General features: G+C 40.9%; 1 protein-coding gene across 1 annotated transcript; it reads right to left on the minus strand.

The window, feature by feature from the left end:
* Positions 1–26: 26 nt before the first annotated feature.
* On the minus strand, positions 27–20,884 carry LOC115925255 (uncharacterized protein K02A2.6-like). Its single transcript, XM_030988893.1, has 2 exons — positions 20,740–20,884; positions 27–3,241 (listed from the first exon to the last, which is right to left on the minus strand). The coding sequence occupies exons 1-2, from the start codon at positions 20,882–20,884 to the stop codon at positions 27–29; spliced, it is 3,360 nt and encodes a 1,119-aa protein (XP_030844753.1).
* Between the last annotated feature and the right edge of the window lie 649 nt (positions 20,885–21,533).

The following is a 21,533-nucleotide window of genomic DNA, read 5'->3' on the forward strand; positions in this document are numbered from 1 at the left end:
TTTATGAGTAATGAATAGACTGTGAACTAAACATAATCGCGCAACCGTGCTGGTTGTCGTCGATTGCGTCTAGGATTACGTCGCGGTTGCACAACAAGTTGTTGTCCTTGTGCATTATCATCACTAAGGTCAATTTCAATTTGATCATTGTTAGCAGATTGGTCACAGGGAATAGGACCAGTGTAACGCTTGAAACGTGATGCGTTTCGCGTGATGTAGTGATTACCATGACGTACAGTGATTCGTGAACCTTTCTTCCTAACTACTTTGTATGGTGTGGAAAGGTACGGGGACTGATGTTTGCACACTATACCATCACGGCGGACAAGAACTGTGTCTCCTACATCGATATCCTTCTCGCGTGTTGTACCGTGACTATCCGCGTACGCTTTCATTTTCGCTTTCTTGCCACGATCGCGAGAGCGGAGTTGATTATCCGAATTTCGTTCTTGAATGTCGGAGACGGGAACTATAGGCTCAGGGAGGCGAGTACGGACAGGTCTGCCAAACAGGAGTGTGGCAGGGGGGACACCAGTCGTGGTATGCGGCGTGGCGCGGTAATTGCGAAGAAATCTGTAGAGCTCTTGCTTCCACGATTTGTTTTGAGCGATGGCAGAGCGATAGGCTTTCTTCAGTGTTCTCATAAATCTTTCAACTTCACCGTTCGCTTGGGGCCACCTGGGGGTTACCCTTCTGTGCTTGAAACCCATGTAGTCGGCAAAGTCAGCGAATTCACGACTGTTGAAAGGAGGCCCATTATCCGTACGGACGATATCAGGAACGCCGAAACTTGAGAAAATTCGGTCTAGCTTGGGGATGACTTGCTGAGCTGAAGTAGATGAGACAATTTCAACCTCGGGGAAACGAGAATAGTCATCCATAACAACAAGCAGGTGGTCACCTGACGGGAGATCAGCGAAATCAATGCTAAGTTCTGACCACGCTTTTTGGGGCAGAGGGGACATGCGCAGAGGCTCTTTGACATGCTCGATTGTGTTAGACTGGCATGTGATACAATCACGAACAATTTTCTCTGTCATCTTGTCAATAGAGGGAAACCACACTTTTTCACGGATAAGACTCTTTGTCTTTGTGATGCCTTGATGTCCCTCATGTGCAATATCAATGATGCGTTTACGAAGAGACTGCGGGACTACTATGCGATGTCCGCGGAGGAGAAGAAAATTGTCATCCACTGTCAATTCCTCGCGAATAATGAACAAGCTCTGGAGTTCTGATTGGTTTTCAGTAGAGGTCGCAAGAAGGTCATGCCAGTTGTTGTTCTTGATGGTGCGAATGACGTGCTGTAGGACTGGGTCCCGTTTTGTGGCTTCAGCGATTTCGGACATTGATACTGACTTCGGAACTGCATGATATGCCACAAAACTAACATGAGCTTCCGCCATGGATTGATCATCGGATATGCTCATCACCGATAGCTGAGGATGTCGCGAGAGGTAGTCAGCGGGGTTATGCTGACCAGGACGATACTGGACGGTGTAGTCATACGCTTGCAGCTTCAGGATCCATCTTTCAAGACGGAGCGGTGGCTTAGCATGACAGTTGTTGAAGAGCGATACTAGCGGCTTATGGTCAGTTGTGACTACAAACGATCCACCATACAAATACACATGAAAATGGACAATAGCCCATGTGATGGCTAGGGCTTCACGCTCTGTTTGCGAATATCGAGATTCAACGTCTGTGAGGGCTCTGCTTGCCAACGCGACAGGAACCGTGTTCTCCTTGTTATGCTGAACAAGAAGTGCTCCCAGACCATGAGGACTGGCATCAACGATAAGTTCAGTGGTGCTGGCCGTATTGAAGTATGCCATGGTGCATTGTTGCGAAACTCTTTGCTTGATCTGAGCGAAGGCGTCGGCTTGGGCAAGACCCCATTCCCATTCACTATCCGACTTAGTGAGATGGCGAAGAGGTGCTGAAATCGAGGCCAGACCAGGGATGAACCTGGCACAGTAATTAACCATGCCTAAGAAACTGCGGACTTCGGACACGGTGCGAGGTTCAGGTACCGCTCGGATGGCTTCGATCTTTCTCGGATCAGCGCTAATGCCGTTGGATGAGAAAACGTGACCAAAATATGTGACACGGTCAGCAGCGAAGACACATTTGTCCTTGTTCAAGGTCAGGTTCACCTCACGAAGGCGTTCGAGTACAGCTTTGAGGCGAATGTCATGGTCCGCTTTGTTGTTCGCGAACACAAGAATATCATCACTTATATTCAAGACACCCGGTAGGTCTTGAAGAACAGCTTGAATGGTGTGCTGAAAGATCTCAGATGCAGATGCGAGCCCGAAGTTGAGTCGTTTGTACCGAAAAAGTCCGACATGAGTTGAGAACACTGTGTACGGACGAGACTCTTCATCAAGCTCTAGCTGGTGGTAGCCCGAGTTGAGATCCAAAGTGCTAAATGTTGTGGCACCATTCAAAGCAGACACAAGATCATCAACGGTTGGCGTGATGTGACGTTCGCGCTTCACAGCTTTGTTGACGTGACGCATGTCAACACAAATGCGGATGTTATCACTGTTACGCTTCGGGACAACAGTGATCGGAGAAACCCACGGAGTAGGTGTATCATGTACCGGTTCTATGATATCAAGTTCCTGCAATCTGTCAAGTTCCTGCTCCACTCGCTTTCTCATGTGGAAGGGAATCCTTCGGTGGGGAACTGCTACAGGAGGAACGGATCCATCAACATGAATATGGCATTGGTGATCTTTCAGTTTGCCAATACCAAGGAAACGATCCTTATACGACTGCTCTAGCTGAAGATTGTACGTGATATGAAGGAGACCAAGTGCAGTGGCAGTGCTACAACCCAGCAGTGTATCACCACTGTGCGTGACAACAAATATCTTTGTTTCCACTGTTTTCGATTTATACGAGACAGATGCGGTGAATGTTCCAACAACATCAAGCGGGACTGTGCTTCCATACGCATACACAGGAACAGAGGGCGCGTCAAGATGAGGCCTTGGTGTAATCGAACGATACGTGTTCTGACTCACAATCGTTACTGAGGAACCAGAATCGATTAAAGCTGAAATTGAGATCCCGTTGACCTCAATCTGAACAAACGGTCCGTTGGCTGAAGAAGAATTAACATTGAAAACATAGTCCTTTGTTTCAGCTTGCTCTTCCTTACTATGCTGAGCAGGTTGATGATCACGCTGAGGCTCAGGCTGCGGAGAGCTAGTACAGCTGCATTGACATGCTGCTGTATGTTCAGTATGAATTGCGATAGAATTGGACTTTAATGGTCTAGATAAACAGTACTTCTGGAAATGATTCAATTTTCCACAAGAATGGCACGTAACCCCTTTTGCCGGACAGGGTTTATCTGCGGGATGTGGGAACCGACCACCACAATTCCTGCATGTGACTTTCTGTCTGGTCGCTTGCTGTTTTCCACGAGTGCGAAATTGGCGTTGGACAGAGTTCGGATTTGAGGGCTTGTCATGACGCGTAGCAGCGACAGTTGATTCTCGAGATGTAGCACTCTCCATCTCGGCTGCATACTGATCAGATTGCTCGAGCGTGCGGGCAGTATGAAGAAGTTTTTCGAGTGTAACAGTTTCACGAAGTGCGTACCTCCTCAAATTTTGCGATGTACACCCAAACACGATTTGGGATTTGATTTCCGCAGTTTTGTCCGAGAATTGACATGATGAAGCTAACTTCTGCAAACGGAGATGATACTGAGCAACAGTTTCATTGTTCAATTGTTTACACTGACGAAACAGATAACGTTCATATTCCACATTAACAGACGGAACAAAATGTTTCTCTAGCGCTTTAATGGCAGCAGAGTAAGATGTGGCTGTGTCTGGAAGTGTTTCAAAGATTTCCTGCACATCAGGACCGGAATAGTGCAGGAGCAACGCTCGCTTCTGGGCATCGTCTGTTACAGCAAATGCAGTGAAAAAGTTCTCTAGCCGTTTCACGTATTTTCCCCATCTCACACCCACGGTCGCGAGATCATCATGGCACTCAAAACGCTCAAACTGGGGTAAATTCATGTTGAAATGTTCTCAAAGTAACTTACGCAGTGACTCGAGGGACTGTGTCCATGAAAGTTCAGGTTCATGACGAAATCACACATCTTCGTCGCCAAATGTAATGTTTTAGTCCTTATTTAGACAGCCGAAAGGACGACACAACAGCCTTCAATTACATGGTTGATAACGTGTGTGTATTCTCTGTTCAACTTCTGTACAGGTCATATTACAATACACTATACATTGTTCTTGTACGAGTAACCAATGACAACCAGAAAGTATGGAATGCTAATTGTGCAGTTGTTCAAGATACTACAACTGGGTAGCCTCTAATCGGGCACATCTACAAGGAGGTCAATGAATATGCATATCAGTGACGTCGTGTCAATTCATGAATATTGATGTTCTTGACTGCGCGCGTACGATCGTACGTACAGAATTGGGGTCATGTACAATGAAGGTAGCATATATTGGCACCAAGATTAGTGGCGATATGAATATTCATTATTCCCTACGTCACAGACGTGCGGCGTGCGTACTCTGTCTATACACATGTACTCAGTACACAAATACGTTCATAAGCATTAGTACATGTACATTGCTCCGGAATGAAGAGAATCATTATAAAGGACGAATTACTGCGTGAAGCCAAGTACAAGCAGGGAATTGAAAATAGCAAACGTTCCTCGGAGCGGCTATACACTCCCTAATCTAGCTAGTTTTGTAGAGTAAAGGAGTCGGTAATCGGCCAGCTCCAGTTTTGGGCCGATTGGTTGGATGCAAGGTAAAATCCCTCTAAAATACATCGCATAATAGCATAACACATATCCCACACATACCATACCATGCCAGTGTCACTGAAGAACCACATTTGCAATGAAAAATATATCCTAAAATATCACATTTTAGCGATGTAATCGGCGGTCCCGCTACCCGAATCTGAAAAATTGAGTATCTTACGCGTGTCTGTAAGAAATATGGGTACCATAAAATCAGCTTTTTTTTCAGATTTAGATCCCGATTTTGTGCTAGTCTCAAGCTCAAAAGTATCTCATCGCATGTATTAAATCAATGCAGCCGCACACCGCAACGCACACACGATATCTCTGTCTAATTCAGATTCCAATATCCGATCACCGCAGTACTAGTTTTCGGCCTGGCGAGCTCCGGGGAGCTCCGGCGTGGGATATCTGCTCCACCCGCTAGTGCTATAGATCAGCCCGGAAACGCACGGCGCGTGTGCGCGCTTCCTATTGACTTTGTACATGCGGCCGAAAACTGGTACGCTATGCCGAAAACTGACTCCGAAACAGTGAAAATTGAAATGAATATTGTCATGGCAATTCGTGATTTTTTTCTGGGATTCTTGTTTTGTTTAAATAATAATAATATTTGCTTCATGATTTCAACAAAAAATGATAATAAATAGGAAGTAAAGGGTCCAAAAAATAGGATTTTGTCTTAAGTGGCCGAAAACCGGCTTCTTTACTCTAGTTTATTTAGGAAAATGGACATGTACATGTAGTACTGTTTAGTTGTTCAATAACATCACTCAGTTTGATTTGATTCGAGATATATCTCATTAATAAAACAGTATAAAGGCTGTATAGTCTCAAACGAACCATCGCTATCAATCTTGGTGCCAACACCGTTAAACCATGCTCCAAATTTAGTAATATACATTTTGTATGCCCTAAAGACCCGGGGTTGGATTATTTAGGAGAACGGAAGATTGATATTGTTAAGTTGTTCCACAACATCACTCAGTTTGATTTGATTCGAGATATATCTCATTAATAAAACAGTATAAAGGCTGTATAGTCTCAAACGAACCATCGCCATTAATCTTGGTGCCAACACCGTTAAACCATGCACCAAATTTAGTAATATACATTTTGTATGCCCTAAAGACCCGGGGTTGGACTATTTAGGAGAACGGAATATTGATATTGTTAAGTTGTTCCACAACATCACTCAGTTTGATTTGATTCGAGATATATCTCATTAATAAAACAGTATAAAGGCTGTATAGTCTCAAACGAACCATCGCCACTAATCTTTGTGTCAACACCGTTAAACCATGCACCAAATTTAGTAATATACATTTTGTATGCCCTAAAGACCCGGGGTTGGATTATTTAGGAGAACGGAATATTGATATTGTTAAGTTGTTTCACAACATCACTCAGTTTGATTTGATTCGAGATATATCTCATTAATAAAACAGTATAAAGGCTGTATAGTCTCAAACGAACCATCGCCACTAATCTTTGTGTCAACACCGTTAAACCATGCACCAAATTTAGTAATATACATTTTGTATGCCCTATAAAGACCCGGGGTTGTATTATTTAGGAGAACGGAAGATTGATATTGTAAAGTTGTTCCATAACATCACTCAGTTTGATTTGATTCGAGATATATCTCATTAATAAAACAGTATACAGGCTGTATGACTCTCGAACGAACCATCGCCACTAAACTTGGTGCCAACACCGTTAAACCATGCACCAAATTTAGTAATACATATTATTTGCATCTGTAAAGACAGAGGTTTTCCCGGGATTATTTAGGAGAATGGAAGATTGATATTGTTAAGTTGTGCGATAAAATCACTCAGTTTGATTGGATTGCACATTATATCTCTTATGAACTCTTGTAAAAGTCTCTAAAGAGAAGAAAATAAAGAGAGAAAGAGAGAGAGAGAGAGAGAGGCAAAAGGCCCTTGCCCCCCCCCCCCCCCTCCCCCCGCTAAAAAAAGAGGAAAAAAGGGGGAAGGGAAAGAGGAGAGCTAAAAGGGAACAAAAAAGAGGAAGAAGAAAAGAAAAGGGTGTAAAGAAGGAGAGATCAGTTTTGATTAATCCCGCCAATAACGTGTGGATCGGGGGCCGGAAGGCCCTTGCCTCCCCCACCCCCAGCAAACTTAAAAGAGAGAGAAGGAAGGGAAGGGAAAGGGAAAGAGGAGAGAAATGGAAAGTTAAAAATAATAAGAAGAAGTAAGGTAGGGAAATCAGTTGCGATTTTTCCCGCCAACGAGGTGTGGATCAGGAGAACGAAAGGCCCTTGCCCCCCCCCCCCCCACCCGAACAAACAGAGAGAGAGGGAGAGTGAAAGAAGGAAAGGGAAAGAGGAGAGAAAGGGAAATAAATTAGAAGAAGAAAAGAAAATGGGGAAAAGAAGGTAAGATAAGTTGCGATATTTATCGCTTCTTCTATCATCATTAGAAAGTTTTGGCAACCGGCGACGGGGGCCTTCTACAACGCTAATCTCAGAGCGAAAATTTCCGCGTAGCGTCCAAACCTACGACGGTATTCAGCCTGATTAGCGTGGTTTGTCGAGCTATTACGTAGTGGCGAGCTCATTTAAATACCCCGTAGTCAGCATTTGCGTCGCCATGCGAAAAGTCCCTAATGTACAACTTTCATTGTACTTTAATGTATTCATATATTTATCTATTCATTTCTGTTTAGAACAAGAATATGAATATAAAATCATAACAGCTTAGAAAAGAAATGCAGAAGAAAACTATGTTGCAGGCAGAAAGAAACGCAATAACGATCTTGCGTTTGCATGTAATTGTATCATTATAATTATTCATATTGTTTTATTACATCTTGTGAACTAGTATGCATTCAAGCTTTTGGAACTTTTTGTGTGTATTTATATGAAAGAAAGCATTTGGAACTTATAATGAACATGATGCAATTTCAGGTGCAATTTACTAAGTGAAATGCCTTGTCGAAAACTCAAATACTCATTTATTTTTGTTTAACCTTTTATACAGTAATACAGATAATTATGTGCAAGCCAACCAATTTTCTTTTTAATTATGCCAACCACAATCGGGGTAATAATATATTTGTAAAGCGCTTAGGCGCATCGTTGGATCGATGTATTGAGCGCTATATAAACATGGAATATTATTATTATTATTATTAATCTGTCTTAACCCAATCAAATATGGGACACGCTCGCAGGCGCGGATCCAGGGGGGGGGGGGGCGAGCGGGCCTTGCCCCCTCCCCCCCCTCATCAAACCTAAAAGAGAGAAGGAACGGAAGGGAAATGGAAAGAAGAGAGAAAGGGAAGGAAAAGGGAAAGAAGAGAGAAAGGGAAGGGGAAAAAAGAGAAAGAAGTGAGGTAGAGGAGATCAGTTGGGATTTTCTCGCCAACAAGGTGTAGATCGAGGCGGGGGTGGGTGGGGGATGGGGGATGCACTGGCGTACGAGTGGGGGTGGGGTGCCACCCCCCCCCCCCCCATACCGGTGATTTACAAATGTTGCTGAAATTTTCCGAGACTTTTCCTCACTTTTGAGTAAATTGTACTTTTTTATGCGTTTCTTGGGAAATGACCAATTCCTAAAATTCCCGTCAGGCGAGAAATCTGCTTATTTAGAGGTTTACGTGTCAGGGGCTCGGTGGCCTCGAGCTTCCCCCCCCCCCCCACTTTTTTGAAAAGTATATCAAAGAGATATAAAGAAAGAGAGAAAGAAAGAAAGAATAGTGACCTGCCAATGTCACAAAATGATGAATTTTCAAAATATCTTCCGTGATTAAATGCCGAAAACCCCTGAGCTTCCGAGGGCTCTGCCCCCCAGATTCCACCTAGGGCCCTAAGGCGGGCCCTGGATGCTCGTGTGACAGTAATTTAATGCCTATAACCCCTGAGGTTCTGGGGACTCCACCCCCTCGACCCCACGCCAATAAGTGTCCTGCCAGTGTCACAAATAATGAGGTATCAAAATATGCCGCCATCTTACCGTGATTAAATGCCGAAAACCCCTGAGCTTTTGAGGGCTCTGCCCCCCTGAATTCCACCTAAGGCCCTAAGGCAGGCCCCTATAATGCTCATCTGACAATAATTTAATGCCTCAAACCCCTGAGCTTCTGGGGGCTCCGCCCGCTCTACCCTACACCAATTAGTGTCCTGTCAGTGTCATAAAATAAGGTATCAAAAGGTATAGCCTTTATATTGTTTTATTAATGAGATATATCTGGAATCAAATCAAACTGAGTGATGTTATGGAACAACTTAACAATATCAATCTTCCGTTCTCCTAAATCATCCAACCCTGGGTCTTTGTAGACACACAAAACATATGACTAAATTTGGAGCATGGTTTAACGGTGTTGGCACCAAGATTAGTGGCGATGGTTCGTTCGAGACTCATACAGCCTTTATATTGTTTTATTAATGAGATATATCTCGAATCAAATCAAACTGAGTGATGTTGTGGAACAACTTAACAATATCAATCTTCCGTTCTCCTAAATAATCCAACCCCGGGTCTTTAGGGCATACAAAATGTATATTACTAAATTTGGAGCATGGTTTAACGGTGTTGGCACCAAGATTAGTGGCGAACTGGCGATGGTTCGTTTGAGACTATACAGCCTTTATATTGTTTTATTAATGAGATATATCTCGACTCAAATCAAACTGAGTGATGTTATGGAACAACTTAACAATATCAATCTTCCGTTCTCCTAAATAATCCAACCCCGGGTCTTTAGGGCATTCAAAATGTATATTACTAAATTTGGAGCATGGTTTAACGGTGTTGGCACCAAGATTAGTGGCGATGGTTCGTTCGAGACTCATACAGCCTTTATATTGTTTTATTAATGAGATATATCTCGAATACAAAATGTATATTTCTAAATTTGGAGCATGGTTTTACGGTGTTGGGACCAAGATTAGTGGCGATGGTTCGTTTGAGACTATACAGCCTTTATACTGTTTTATTAATGAGATATATCTCGAATCAAATCAAACTGAGTGATGTTATGAAACAACTTAACAATATCAATCTTCAGTTCTGCTAAATCATCCAACCCTGGGTCTTTGTAGACACACAAAACATATGACTAAATTTGGAGCATGGTTTAACGGTGTTGGCACGGTGGCACCAAGATTAGTGGCGATCGATGGTTTGTTCGAAACTCATTCAGCCTTTATACTGTTTTATTAATGAGATATACCTCGAATCATATCAAACTGAGTGATGTTATTGAACAACTAAACTGTCAATTTTCCTAAATAAACTATCATTACAAAACTAGCTAGATTAGGGAGTGTATAGCCGCTCCGAGGAATGTTGCTATTTTCAATTCCCTGCTTGTACTTTGCTTCACGTAGTAATTCGTCCTTTATAATGATTCTCTTCATTCCGAAGCAATGTACACGTCCTAATGCTTACGAACGTACTCGTGTACTAGTACATGTGCATATGACAGAGTCGAGTACGAACGCTGCACGTCTGTGACGTAAGGAATAATGAATATTCATATCGCCACTAATCTTGGTGCCAATATATGCTACCTACAATGAAGATAATACGTGCAACACAGTGGTTCAGCCAAATCAGGGCAAAATCTTACCATTATACAGTTGTATTGTCGGTGATTATGAGGTAGAAGTGTTTGAGTGTTAAGTAAATTTATTTAGTGTTGATTTTGATAGCGTATTTATACAAAATTGGCGATTCTTTTGGTCGTTTTTTTTTTAACTCCAAAGAACACGTGGCCAACTCGGTCGTCGGCTAAACCACCTCCCTGTAGATGTGCCCGCCTACCTCTACATGTGCCCGATCGAGATAGGGATCGAGTTAGTGTAATAAAATAGTATTCTATATTCAATATCCGAGAGATAACGGATGTAACATTAAAGCTCCCTTATACATGTATACGAGTTTACAACTATCAATTTAACATCTTTGCATTGATTTTCTTTGAGGTATACGTGTTTAACGTTGTCAATACATCACCTCCCTGTAGATGTGCCCTCCTACCGCTACATGTGCCCGAGATAGGGGATATGTAGTAAGGCATACAACTTAGTGTTGTATATTGAATTTCCGACATGTCATGAATATAATAAAGCTTCCTAAGATACAAATGAGATTCATAAATATCAATTTATCTTCTTTTCATGGATTTTCGTTGGATTTTACGTGTTTTAAGTTATCAAAACATGCACCTCCCTGTAGATGTGCCCGCCTCCCGCTACATGTGCCCGAGATAGGGGAAATATAGTGAGGCATACAACTAGTGTTGTATATTGAATTTCCGACATGTCATGGATATAATAAAGCTCGTAAGATACAAATGAGTTTCATAAATATCAATTTATCTTCTTTTCATGGATTTTCTTTGGATTCTACGTCCCTGTAGATGTGCCCGCTTACCGCTACATGTGTCCGAGATAATGGTGTAGCCAGACATTCAACTAATATATATATATATATATATATTATATATATATCTATGCGTTTCTTTCTTGCTCCCTCGACGTGGCGACTCCACCAAACATACCCCCTCTTTCTTACTCACCCCCTTTCTCTCAGGCTCTTACCCCCCCCCCCTTATCTCTCTCTCTCTCTCTCTTTCATCCCCTGTTTCTTTTGTGTTTTTTTTCTCTTTTTTCCTTTCTTTTCCTTTCTTTCCTTTCTTTTCCTTTTCTTTTTTTCTTTTCTTTTCTTTCCCTCTCTTTCTTCCCCTCCCCCTTATCTCTTTTTTCCCGACGGCGGCGCAATTTTACCGACAATGTCCTGACAGGTGGGGGGGGGGGTGTCGCACCCCCACACCCCCCTCTTTGGAGACGCCCCTGCTCGTATGCACTGTTTCGTTCTTGAAACACTGTTATGTATTTACACAAACAAATTATCTTACAGAAAACCTTGAACATCATTAAAATACCCAAAGGAAGTAGTCCGTCAAATGAATCATTATCAAACAAATAAATTACTCAAAAGTATACTGAGTAATAATCAACAATCATATTAAAGGATACTGATTTCAAATACAGACCTCTACACTGTTAAACAAAGTTAAAAGGCAGGTGTTACCAGACGTGGATCCAGGGAGACCCCCCCCCCCCCCCCGCCAAAAAGAAAAAAAAAGGAGAGAGAGAGAGAAGGAAAAGAAGGGAAAGGTAAGAGGAGAGAAAGGGGAAAAAAGAAGAGGAAGAAGAAAAGAAAAGAGGGAAGAAGGAGATTGGGGGAGGAGGACTTGCCTCCCAGGCTGTTGCCTCCCCCCCCCCCCCCTCCCCCCAATCAAAAAATAAAAAAGGAAGGAAAGGGAAAGAAAAAAAGGAAAAGAGGAGATAAAGGGAAGAAAAAAAGAGGAAGGAGAAAAAAAAAGAAGGGGGATATCAGTTGCAATCTTCCCGCCAACAAGTTGTGGATCGGGGGGGGGGGGGGGGGGGGGGGGGGGAGGGGGCAAAAGGCCCTTGCTCCCCCCCCCCATCCCCGCTAAAAAAAGAGAGAAGGAATGAAAAGGAAAAGAGGAGAGCTAAAAGGGAACAAAAAAGAGGAAGAAGAAAAGAAAAGGGAGAAAAGAAGGAGAGATCAGTTGCGGTTAATCCCGCCAACAATGTGTGGAGCGGGGTGGGGGTCAAAATGACTTTGCCCCCCCCCCCCCCCAGCAAACCTAAAAGAGAGAGAGAAGGAAGGGAAGGGAAAGGGAAAGAGCAGAGAAAGGGAAAGAAGAAAAAAAGAGAATGAAGAAAGGTAAGGGATATCAGTTGCAATTCCAACAAGGTGTAGATCGGGGGGGGGGGGGGGGGGGGGGCTTTGGGGAAATAAAATTCAAATGTGGTTTATTTCTAATTCCATAAAAAAAAACGACCAAAAGAATCGCCAATGTGTAATGCTTGTCTTTGGTGGCGAATCAATTTGTCGTGGTTGTGTTGCCTATGAACCATGACAGTAAATTTGGGGCTAAAATCTGAGGTGTTGTGTTTGCAATGTCTGTCCTTTCAATTGTGATGTATTATTGCAGTATATATGTCCGATAAAATGTCAAAACTTAAATGCCTATGCTGTAGATTATCAACACACGTGTGCCGTGTGGTAATAAAAGGTTCATTTATTCATTTTTTTTCTTCAAATTTAATTATAAGTTTATTCTCTAAAACTGGTTGATGAAGAAAATAAGAAATACACTGTATCAAGGAGAATATTATTTATGGAGAAAAAAAGTGGTGTGAATAAATAATTATTACATCAATAATCAGCTGTTTTTAAAGAATATTCATATATATTTATAGTGAACTGTAAAAAATTGAATTATTCTTTCAGACATAATAGATTTTATAGAGAATAGGTGAAAGACATAAGATGTGAATTTGATATAAAATGAGTGAGACAAGAAGAAAAAGAATGTTTGGATGGATGGATGAATGATTGGATGAGTAAATAACATAATTTGTTTTAAATAAATGTGTATAATTCTTTCCTTCCCCCTCTTCCTATCTTCAGCATCGTCCTATATCTGCATTTCCATTATCTACCTATCCTTCTATATTATATCTATCTATCCATCTATTTATGTGTCTAGCTATCTACATACCCATCTCTATCCCAAATCTATAAGTATCAATCTGTTTATAATAGCCATAAACATAAAATGAATATTTTACCTTCAAAGCGTTTTAAATCAATAAACCCTGGCTCTCATAATAACTGAATTAGAAAGACATTGGCCCCCGGCATTGGCCCTGTAGCATAAAACTTTGTTTAATATCATGACATAAATATCAAATACAAGTCCCAAATGCTTGATTCTGATTGGTTGAAAGCCAAGTAATATTTAATGTCATAATATCACAGTTTTATATTGACAAAGAGGAAGAAAAATTAAAAACTGAAATATAAATAGCTTTTTGTGTCCCTTTTACCTCACCATAACATCTGTAATTAATCTTGACCTACACCAGATACCATGACTGAGGCATGAGTAGGGTTCATGCATTATGCAAAATACCACAATTATAACGTTTCATACTCGAAAACCGATAAATCAACCCGAAAAATGAAGCTTCACATTGCTTATCAGTAGCACAGTTTCGAATGAACATCCGGGTATTTCTCGATGTTTTGCCCTCCTTAGTAATGGCGGACCGTGCTCCATGCGCGCACAGAGCATTGAACGGGCGCGTATGACGAGTCCGCTCTCTAGCCTTATTATCTCTATGGTCGGCACTAATCAGCCCAAAACTTGGATATGGGAGGGTGGAAGGATGTATCTTTTTTATAATGTTATCCGGTCTTACCCTTAACCATCCTAGTCGATGTTTAATCTATGTAGAAATAACATTCGAGTACGATAAGAGAAACATGGGGCCCATTACTGATACAACTTTTTAAATATTAGCCTAGATTTGACCACCAAACGGAAAAAATTGACATTTTTTTCCGACAAATCTTCATAAAATCTGAGTTATAAACAAGTCACATCTAGACTCTAGGTTCACTAATACAGATACGATTTTCTGAAGATTCAGGTATGATTTTTTAAGTTTCTTTCAAGTATATTTCTGCGCATCGCAGCGCCAATATTCTTCACTGCTTCAAAATCACCCTTGAAAAAATTGTGTGTTGAAAGTTTGGTAATACATAGTTTGCATTGACTCGCGCACGAAAAAATGGTCGAAAACAAAATGTCAAATGAAGAAATAAACAAGCTTTTGTATAGTTATAAGATCTACCGAGGTTTCTTTGTCGATTTAATTTATTATATAGTCTCAATTAGAATTCAGAATTATCTCACTGAAAAGTTAAGAAACCGACGATGTTCTCGATCGTAGTAATTTTCATTTTGCCAGCAGCCGATCTAGCATCGTTCTGGCAAAAAGCTAGCCCGCTGCCTTCCCACCGCAAACCTTTCCGAGTCCCGCTAAAATTGCGCGCTGCGGAGCTCCGAAGGTTAGGTGCATTGGTATCGCTGGCAAACTCTCAGCCGGCTAGCTCCCCACGAGGGACCATTCGCGGTATGGCGAGAGTGTGTGTGTGAGGTACGATTTTGGATTCGAGAACGCACGTAATGCAACCGTGCGCGTCATTTTCAGCTGTCGAATGTCTACGACCAATTTTAGTAATAATACTTCTTATATCTTTGGTTGTACAACAATTAAAAATATAATTTCTTCAAATTTGCTCCTGACTCGGTTCAGACTAATTTTCTGATGTGTTTTCAAGTCAAATTTTTGAATATTTTTTTTTCATGAATTTGCCTACTCTAGAGACTAGACTAGATTCTAGACATGCTAGACTAGAGACTAGATCTAGACTATAATAGTACAGTATACTATAAACATGATAAGTAGGGAGGCCAAAGCCCAAATCTAACTTTTTAATCTCATAAAACAAACATTAAAAGAAAGGATTTTCTGTCACTAAGACAACTCACCCATCTGCCGACCCGGCCCCTCCACTCAGGTTTCAAAATGACCGCATGCGTGTTGCCAAAATGTCCTTTTCGTAACAAAAGAAAAAGGTCGAGCCGTATTGACTTTACACACCGGACTTTTGCTGAAAAGGGGGGGTGCGGAAAAAGGCTCGTATACAAAAGAAAAAGGTCGAGCCGTATTGACTTTACACACCGGACTTTTGCTGAAAAGGGGGGGTCGGTTGGAACACGCATATGCGTACCCTAAATAACACTGAGTGGGGGGGCCGGGCTGCCGACTCTACAATTTCCATAAAATAGGAGATATCCAGCTCTTTTCTATGCCTTTCCTTCTACGCCTGGCCGTACGTACATGTAAGAGTCTTGAAACAATCAATTTCATGGTCCCAAAAATTACGTTGAGAATTAGACAGGCCCGAGGGAATAGGCGTGTCATCATGGTCATTGCCCGGACAACAAGTTCAAAACTTCGCGCGAAAGTACATCCATCATCACAGGCTAGCCTTGAATTAGTCGCACACACCGACACAGTACTGGCCAGGTACGGTAATTGCATGCAAGCCGTGATCGAGCCATGCTAGCCATGGCATGAACAGAGCTACCAAGTGTCACGCATTAGGCGTGACGTCACGCATTTGGAGGGTCTGAAAACGGCTCTCACGCATGGCGTGCGTGCTAGATTAAAAAAAACCGCCATACCTATTCGTGTGTTATACCCTCGCACGCGCGCTTGCGCGCCGAAAAATGAAAATGTCACGCATTGCCGATCTTTTACCTTGGCGTCTCTGCATGAAGGGTCAAAACATAATAGAGAGAAAGCTTGAAAGCCACTCATTGTAAATTAAGAAAGTGATTGAAATAAATAATTAGGCCTACCTTAGTTTGATGTATTTCAATTATTATTTCCTCATGAGTAAAGATCAATCTGACACTGCATTATCAACGATCGATAAATCCAACTTGCAGCGAACACAATACGGAATCAAACATAGTCAATAGGACTACACGCATTGATAGACGTGTACTATACTGACAGAGATATTTCTCTCCCTCTCTCTATCTCACTAACCATATCATACACTAAAACACACACGTTCATATCATGGCATTCATTACACTTCTCAATTGGAGTATAGACTGCTCACGTAGACTTTTTTTTTTTTTACTGGAATGTCTTTTTTTTACACTTCTCATACATTACTGCACGACACTGGTGTCTAGTGCTGAGAAAAAGGTACTATGTGTGAGACTACGTCAAATTTGTTTTTGCGCGCGATGAGACCGGAGCTCATACATATTCATATTATGATGTCGCAAGACTTCTATTTGGGGCTGGAACAATGACATCTCTGTTCACAATTTTCCTTCTCAATTTGAGATGGCTCTAGCTTTGGCAAAAACATTGTACTCTATCTACCTTCGAATGTGCAGTTTGTAAAAATCTGCAATTAAAAAGATATAATCTTTTTTCGTTATATTTTCTAGTTGTTAAAAGTGACATTTGTGCACATCTGATATGTTAATCTCTATCAAAAGTTCTTTCATTTAAATTGGATTCCATATTTTTAGGGTCTACATGTACCTCCTGCCATTGAGAAGGATTTTAGTGAGCTAACCTCCGCGCCATCTAGGACCCCTCTAGTTTCTAATGTGTGCGCGTTAAGTTCGTCTGCTAAAACAATTATTGGATTCAAATACGTCAAAATCTGCAAGATCGTCAACAAATGGTGAAAGACCGTTACAGATCCGTGATTATCGGTATGTTGTGGAGTGTGTAATTGTGTATTTGTTATATATTTTATTCCATAGATATTTTTTTTTTTTTTTTTCTTTTTTTTTCTTCTGGTAATATTCTGACTTGGACGACGAGCGCACAAATCGTAGGCGTAGAAGCCTTACGCCCGGGCATTGGCCTCCCTATTCATGGTTCCCCAAATTACGTTGAGAATTAGACAGGCCCGAGGGAATAGGCGTTTCATGCCCTGACAACAAGTTCAAAACTTCGCGCGAAAGTACATTCATCATCACCGGCTAGCCTTGAATCGGTCGCACACACCGAATTCCGAACCAGGCATGCGAGCCGCAATACACACGCTGCTGCGCTGAAGTTGAAATAGAACCGAACCATCAATGTACGTACGACAACTAGATCCACGAGTAAAAAAAAAAGAAGGAAAGAACTAGATCTAATTCATTAATATTTACCTTAGATTGTTATTCCAATATTCCAATGACTTGATTTCCTCATGAGTATTATGATTTCAGTTTAATGTAGTGTACAAATCAACTAGAACGACCTCCAAAATCCAAGTCACAGCGAGATCGACACATTAATCCGGAATGATACTATGTACATATATCCATGCATGTATCGCATCTCTCTCTGTTGTTGTCCCTCGGCTTTTCGGAGATCAGCATCGCATACGTACTTAACTTAGATCTCTCTCTCTCGCTCTCTCTTTACCCATACGTAATACTAACTACATGTATGTATTATCCACTACCTCATGACCTTTCATCGACCCCTTTCATCCACTTCTCAATTGGAGTATAGACTGCTCACGTAGACATTTTTTACTGAAATATCTTTTTTAACATTTCTCATGCATGATTTACTGAACAAGCTCGACACTCGATATAAGTGCTTTGAGAATATTAAAGGTACTGTGTCTGAGACTACGAGAGATTTGTCTGGCGCGTGATGTGGACCGGAGCTCATACATATTCATATTATGATGTCGCAAGACCTCTATTTTGGGCTTGACCAATGACATCACTGTTCACATTTTTTCTTCTCAATTTGAGATGGCTGTAGCAGAGCTGCCAAACATTCCATTTTTGCCGGAATTACGCCGTTTTTCCCTCCAAATTACGGTATTCCGTTTTTTCTTCAGAAAATACGTTTTTAATTAATTTTTTTAAATTTTGTTTTTACATACCGCACGTCAAACAACTGCTTTTTTCTTTATATTTTCTAGTTGTTAAAAGTGACATTTGTGCACATCTGATATATGTTAATCTCTATCAAAAGTTCTTTGATATTAAATTGATTCCATATTTTTTACCTCTACATTGAGAAGGATTTTTACCTCCGCGCCCTCAAGGACCCTTGTGTGTGCGTTATGTTTCGTCTGCTAGCAAAATTATTGGATTCAAATACATAAAAATATGCAAGATCGTCAACAAATGGTGAAAGAATGTTACAGATCCGTGTTTATAGGTATGTTGTGGAGTGTACAATTGTATTTTTGTTATATATGTTATTCCATAGATATTTTTATGCCTCCGCCACCGAAGGTGGAGCCGGAGGCATCATGTTTTTGGGTTGTCCATCCGTACGTCCGTCCGTACGTCCGTCCCGTTTGACCGTTATCACAATATCTCAAGAACCATTTAAGATTTAAACTTAAGACTCGGGAATAGTATTTATCACCATAGGAAGACGATCTGATTAGATTTTGGAGTACGTAGGTCAAAGGTCACAGGTCACAGAGGTCAATTTATGAAATTCCTTGTATTGAGTTTGTTAGCGCGATATCTCAAGAACCATTTGAGATTTAAACTTCAAACTTAAGGATAGTATGTATCACCATAGGAAGACGATCTGATTAGATTTTTGAGCACGTATGTCAAAGGTCAAGGGTCACAGAGGTCAACTTATGAAATTCCATACATTGAGATTGTTATCATGATATCTCAAGAACCACTGGAGATTTAAACTTCAAACTTAGTGATACTGTGTATCACTATAGGAAAACAATCTGAGTACATTTTGGAGCACGTAGGTCAAAGGTCAAGGGTCATAGAGGTCAACTTATGAAATTCCATACATTGAGATTGTTATCATGATATCTCAAGAAGCACTGGAGATGTAAAGACTTCAAACTTAAGGAAAGTATGTATCACCATAGGAAGACGATCTGATTAGATTTTGGAGCACGTTGGTCAAAGGTCAAGGGTCACAGAGGTCAACTTATGAAATTCCATACATTGAGATTGTTATCATAATATCTCAAGAACCACTGGAGATTTAAACTTCAAACTTAATGATAGTGTGTATCACCATAGGAAGACAATCTGATTAGATTTTGGAGCACGTAGGTCAAAGGTCAAGGGTCACAGAGGTCAACTTATGAAATTCCATACATTGAGATCGTTATCGCGATATCTCAAGAACCACTGGAGAATTTTCACTTCAAACTTAGTGATAGTATGTATCACCATATCATAATATCTCAAGAACCACTGGAGATTTAAACTTCAAACTTAATGATAGTGTGTATCACCATATCATAATATCTCAAGAATCACTGGAGATTTAAACTTCAAACTTAATGATAGTGTGTATCACCATAGGAAGACAATCTGATTAGATTTTGGAGCACGTAGGTCAAAGGTCAAGGGTCACAGAGGTCAACTTATGAAATTCCATACATTGAGATTGTTATCATGATATCTCAAGAACCACTGGAGATTTAAACTCCAAACTTGTTTAAATTGCTCTATGGTGGAGGCATCATTTTCGACTGCGCGCAGTCAAAATTCCATCTAGTTTTTCTTTATTTTTTTCTTCTGGTAATTTTCTGACTTGGACGACGAGCGCACAAATCGTAGGTGTAGAAGCCTTACGCCCACTCATTGGCCTCCCTACTATAAACTCATTTCATTGTTTTTCTTCTTTTTTATCCAGGTTCCCCTGGATTGTTTTAAAATCCAATTTAAAACTTCTTGAAACAATCCCTTCATCACATGTAAATGTGCCCAACATCAAGCTGTGTGTTGGGTACATGTAGCTGCATGATGCATATTTCTTGATAAGCCAGACATGGCGCAACGTACCACAAATTTTTGTTCATTACAAAACGTACATTCTTTTCTTGGGACTAAATTCATTTTAAACAGTAGATCGTTCGTATATAATATGCGTTGCAAAACTTCAAACTGAAACCATCGTAAGCCCACATCAATGATAAAATTAAATCCAATGGAACAATATGTTTCCCAACTCTTATCATTCAGGTCGAAATACACGTTTACATAGTCCTTTTCTTCTCTTTAAAAAAGTTGCATAGATACATGTATGTAAACATCCTTTAATACATTTCATAACAAATGTCATTGTATCTGGAAAAAGAGGTTGTGGTACCATGTTAAAAAATAGTACAATTGTTAAACCCTTGTCTAATTGCATCGCATAATCCACGATAAAAAAGAAAATTTATTTGAATATTATACTTTTCTTGGAAATGTTTCAGAGAGAAAAAAAAACACCATTTGTCTCTAAAATATCATTGACAAAGCTAACTCCCTTTTGACACAATTTTATATTATATATTGAGCTATTACCTATTTTAATGTTATCATTATTCCATAAGGGTTGGCAAGAAATGTTATCACAAGAGCGTACTGTAAGCCATGAACATTTCTTTCCAAAAAAGGTTCTTTGTTTTACCTGCCAGTTCCCGAAAATAATTGTTTACTGTTAGCATATCTGTTACTTCCTTTATTATAAAAGCAGCCATGTTCACCGAGGAAGTCAACAAGTTTTTGCTCTGTGGTGGCATCAAAGTCATACTTCTCCTTTCTTAGTTTCCCCGTTGCCTCATCTTCATCGCTATCAAACTGCCGTCTTGATGGTTCTCCCTCCTCGTCGTCATCGTCTTCATCTTCCATCGCCTCCCGGTCGCTTTCGATGGCTTGATATTATTGCTTGATATTATTGTTGCTGCTCTCCTCCTCTTTCTCCTTCCTCCTCATCTCTTTCATTACGTTTGTTTCCCTTTCCTCTCTTTCCTCCAACGGAGTTCCCCTTTGATCCCATATTTCTTCGACAGGGGGGCACCCTCGACGACACTATGAACAGGCGCACCGGAAGCAGTTTAGGATTGGGGGTGGGGGGGGCAAACATTTCAGGGGCTCACCTTCCAGGGGCAATGGCGTAATGAGCAAAAACGTTTGGAAGGGGGGAGCAGAAGAAAAATCTGCATCACCACCACTCTAACACGTAAATTCGCGTGGGGTCGAGGGGCTGAGCCCCCGGAAGCTCAGAGATTTTTAGATATTTAACTACGGTCAGATGAGCATCCAGGGGACCGCCTCAGGGCCCTTAGTGGGGTCCGAGGGCGGAGCCCCTGTAAGCTCTTGGGTTTTAATTAGGCATTTAATTACGGTCAGATCAGCATATTTTGATACCTTATTTGTGACATTGGCAGGTCACTTATTTTTTCTCTCTTTCTTTCTTTTTCTCTGTAACATACTTTTTCAAAAAGTGAGGGGGCTCGACTTACAAAAAAATTGAGAAAAAATACCGAAAATCATATCT

This window comes from Strongylocentrotus purpuratus, unplaced genomic scaffold (genome assembly GCF_000002235.5).
Source record: "Strongylocentrotus purpuratus isolate Spur 01 unplaced genomic scaffold, Spur_5.0 spur5_scaffold_18, whole genome shotgun sequence".
Taxonomy (NCBI): Eukaryota; Metazoa; Echinodermata; class Echinoidea; order Camarodonta; family Strongylocentrotidae; genus Strongylocentrotus; species Strongylocentrotus purpuratus.